The sequence below is a fragment of the Phacochoerus africanus genome, chromosome 3 (genome assembly GCF_016906955.1).
Source record: "Phacochoerus africanus isolate WHEZ1 chromosome 3, ROS_Pafr_v1, whole genome shotgun sequence".
In the NCBI taxonomy this organism is placed as follows: Eukaryota; Metazoa; Chordata; class Mammalia; order Artiodactyla; family Suidae; genus Phacochoerus; species Phacochoerus africanus.
The window spans coordinates 6,264,619-6,267,207 of NC_062546.1; the positions used below are offsets into that span (position 1 = coordinate 6,264,619).

Consider the following 2,589-nt stretch of genomic DNA (forward strand, 5'->3'; position numbering starts at 1 on the left):
ACATCCCATAGACCACACGTGGTAGAGACCCAGTTTCTCTGAGCAAAAACAGCTTCCACGAAAGCCGCAGGCAGCTCCCTGGCATTAAAACTCTCGGAAACTACAGTCCAGCAATTTCTTGAGACACATGCCCTCCCTCCCAGGAGTTGCTTCCTTGCTTTAAAGACAAAAAAAGGCATATTAGGAAAACATGACTTTTGTAAAATTGGAAAATGTACACCTCAAAGTAGCAAGGTCTCCAAATACTTTGTAGACGGGTATGTTATGATTTTCCAAAGCACTTTCTCTTTCAGAAGAGTTTTGAAAGCTGCCCTATGTTGCCTGCATAAAAGCCTAACAAGCAGCAGCAGCAGCAACAATAACAATAACAACAGACTAGAAGTGGGCTACATTCCCAACCTATTTTTGCAGGGGAGCTCTGGGGTCAAGAGGAGGGGCAAGTAGCATCACTTCTTCCACAAAGAGGTCATTGTTTTTAGGAAACCGTTTTCCTGTAAAGAGAGTAATAGAGACTCAGGGTCTCACAAGATGAGGGCAAAGCCACCCGAGCAGCTGGTAGCTGAAGGTCAATAGCTGGAACAGGTTTGCTTGGGAGAGGTTTGAACTTGAAACACGGAGGCGTGGGTGGGAAGCCGGGGAGCAGGCGGGCATCACGGATCCCGGGTGCATGGAAACGAACGCAGACAGCCCCCAGAGCCGTCTCCACGGATTTGCCCCAGCGACTACGTGGGAAACCAGAGTTGGGGACTTACCCAAGTTGGCGTCCTTTCAGAAAGCCCCCCCCCCCCCGCTTTTCTTTCTCAAGGTTTTGTAAGCTTAAAAACAAAAGGACCCATACGATCATGACCTTGAACACACCTTTCCATCTTTTGAGTGCGTTTCTCCCCGCTTCCTAAACACCTTGGCTGGCCGGCAGGTGAAACGCGACCAGGCTGAGGACCGCTTCGGCGGGGCCCTGCCTCCGACCCCAGGTTCACGCGTTGCAGCTGCAGAGGATCTCCTTGAAGGTGTTGCGCAGCTCCAGGCTCCGGAAGGCGTAGATCAGGGGGTCGATGACCGAGTTGCACATGATGAGGACCAGGTAGGTGTTGAAGTGGGCGGTGTAGCAGATGCAGTAGGGGTGGGTGGGGCAGGTGATGATGAGAACCAGGTGGAGAAAGAAGGGGGCCCAGCAGAAGATGAAGACCCCCAGCAGGATGGAGATGGTCACGGCCCCCTTCATGCACGAGCGCTGCGGGGGGGGCCCCCCGTCGGCGGGCGGCAGCGCGGCGATGCGCTGGACGTGCAGCCGGGCGAAGAGAAACATGTGCACGTAGAGGGTGCCCATGAGGAGCAGCATGGCGAAGAACATGACGACGAGGCACACGATGACCATCTTGCTCTCGGAGTAGACGATGAAGACCACGCCGCAGACGCCGCAGCACACCCAGATGGCCGCGATCAGGGCCCCCGCCTTCCGCACGGTCATGATGCTGTGGTAGCGCAGCGCGTAGAAGATGGTGACGTACCTGTCCACGGCGATGGCCAAGAGGTTGCAGATGGAGGCCACCAGCGAGATGCAGATCATGGAGTCGAAGACGTTGTCCATGTGCTGGACGAACTGGTCCTCGAAGGTCAGGGCGTCGCTGTTGACCACGGCGATCATGATGGTCTCCAGGGCGTTGGACACGCTCACCAGCAGGTCGGCCACCGCCAGGCTGCAGAGGAAGAGGTACATGGGCGAGTGCAGGTTGCCGTTCCTGGCCACGGCCAGGATGACCAGCACGTTCTCCAGCAGGCTGAGGATGCCCAGAGCCAGGAAGACCTCGGGCTGGATGACGACCTGCTCGCAGAAGCCGCTGCTGCTCTGGTTGCTGAAGGAAGGGGCGGGGAGGTGCTCTGAGCTGTTAGGCAGTGCCGGTGGAGCAGAGAGCAGGCAGCACGAAGCGTTCATTGCTCACGGCCGCGGATCGGAGCCGGGGCTCCAGCAGGGTGCAGAGGCTGCTGTGGCTGCTGCTTCCAGGAAAGAGAAAAATCTCCCTGCAGGTGCTTGTTTTGGATGCTAGTCCAGTCTGGACTTCGATTCTCTTCTGCCCGAGATGGAGAGAAGAGGGAGAGAGGGAGAGAGTCAGCTCGGAGACATGCAGAGAACTTTGCTTCTCCAGGGCGAGCAGTTTTCTAGATGCTCTTAGCTCTCTCCCGTCTTACCTTCCTCTCCTCACCTCCCCACCTGGGAATGGAACACACCAGCCCCCCGTTGCTACAGTTACGGCTCTTTCCATAGCGAGAGAGGGCTGTGGTAGGAGTCGTTGGGAGTGAGGGGTGAACACTGGTTTTATACATCGCTGGAGGCAGACAACTCCTACTTAATCTTCAGCGCAGCCAAGTGACCACTGAGCCGCGGGTGCCTCTCTGAGTGACAGCAGTGCCGGCTCCCTGGCCTTGGACCTGGAGATGAAAAAGCAGCCTGGTGCCCTCTGCAGGCCAGACACGGTTCACTGGCTGGGCTGAGCCGTTTTTATTTCTCGTGGAAATGGCACAGCCTTCCTTCCATCCATTTGTGTGTCCATTCACTCATTTTTTTTTTTTTTTTTTGGGCACGGGGTGGGG

General features: G+C 56.2%; 1 protein-coding gene across 1 annotated transcript; it reads right to left on the reverse strand.

The window, feature by feature from the left end:
- Positions 1-789: 789 nt before the first annotated feature.
- Positions 790-2,067, reverse strand: MC3R (melanocortin 3 receptor). Its single transcript, XM_047770289.1, has one exon. The coding sequence runs from the start codon at positions 1,931-1,933 to the stop codon at positions 974-976; it is 960 nt and encodes a 319-aa protein (XP_047626245.1). The 5' UTR covers positions 1,934-2,067; the 3' UTR covers positions 790-973.
- Positions 2,068-2,589: the final 522 nt, after the last annotated feature.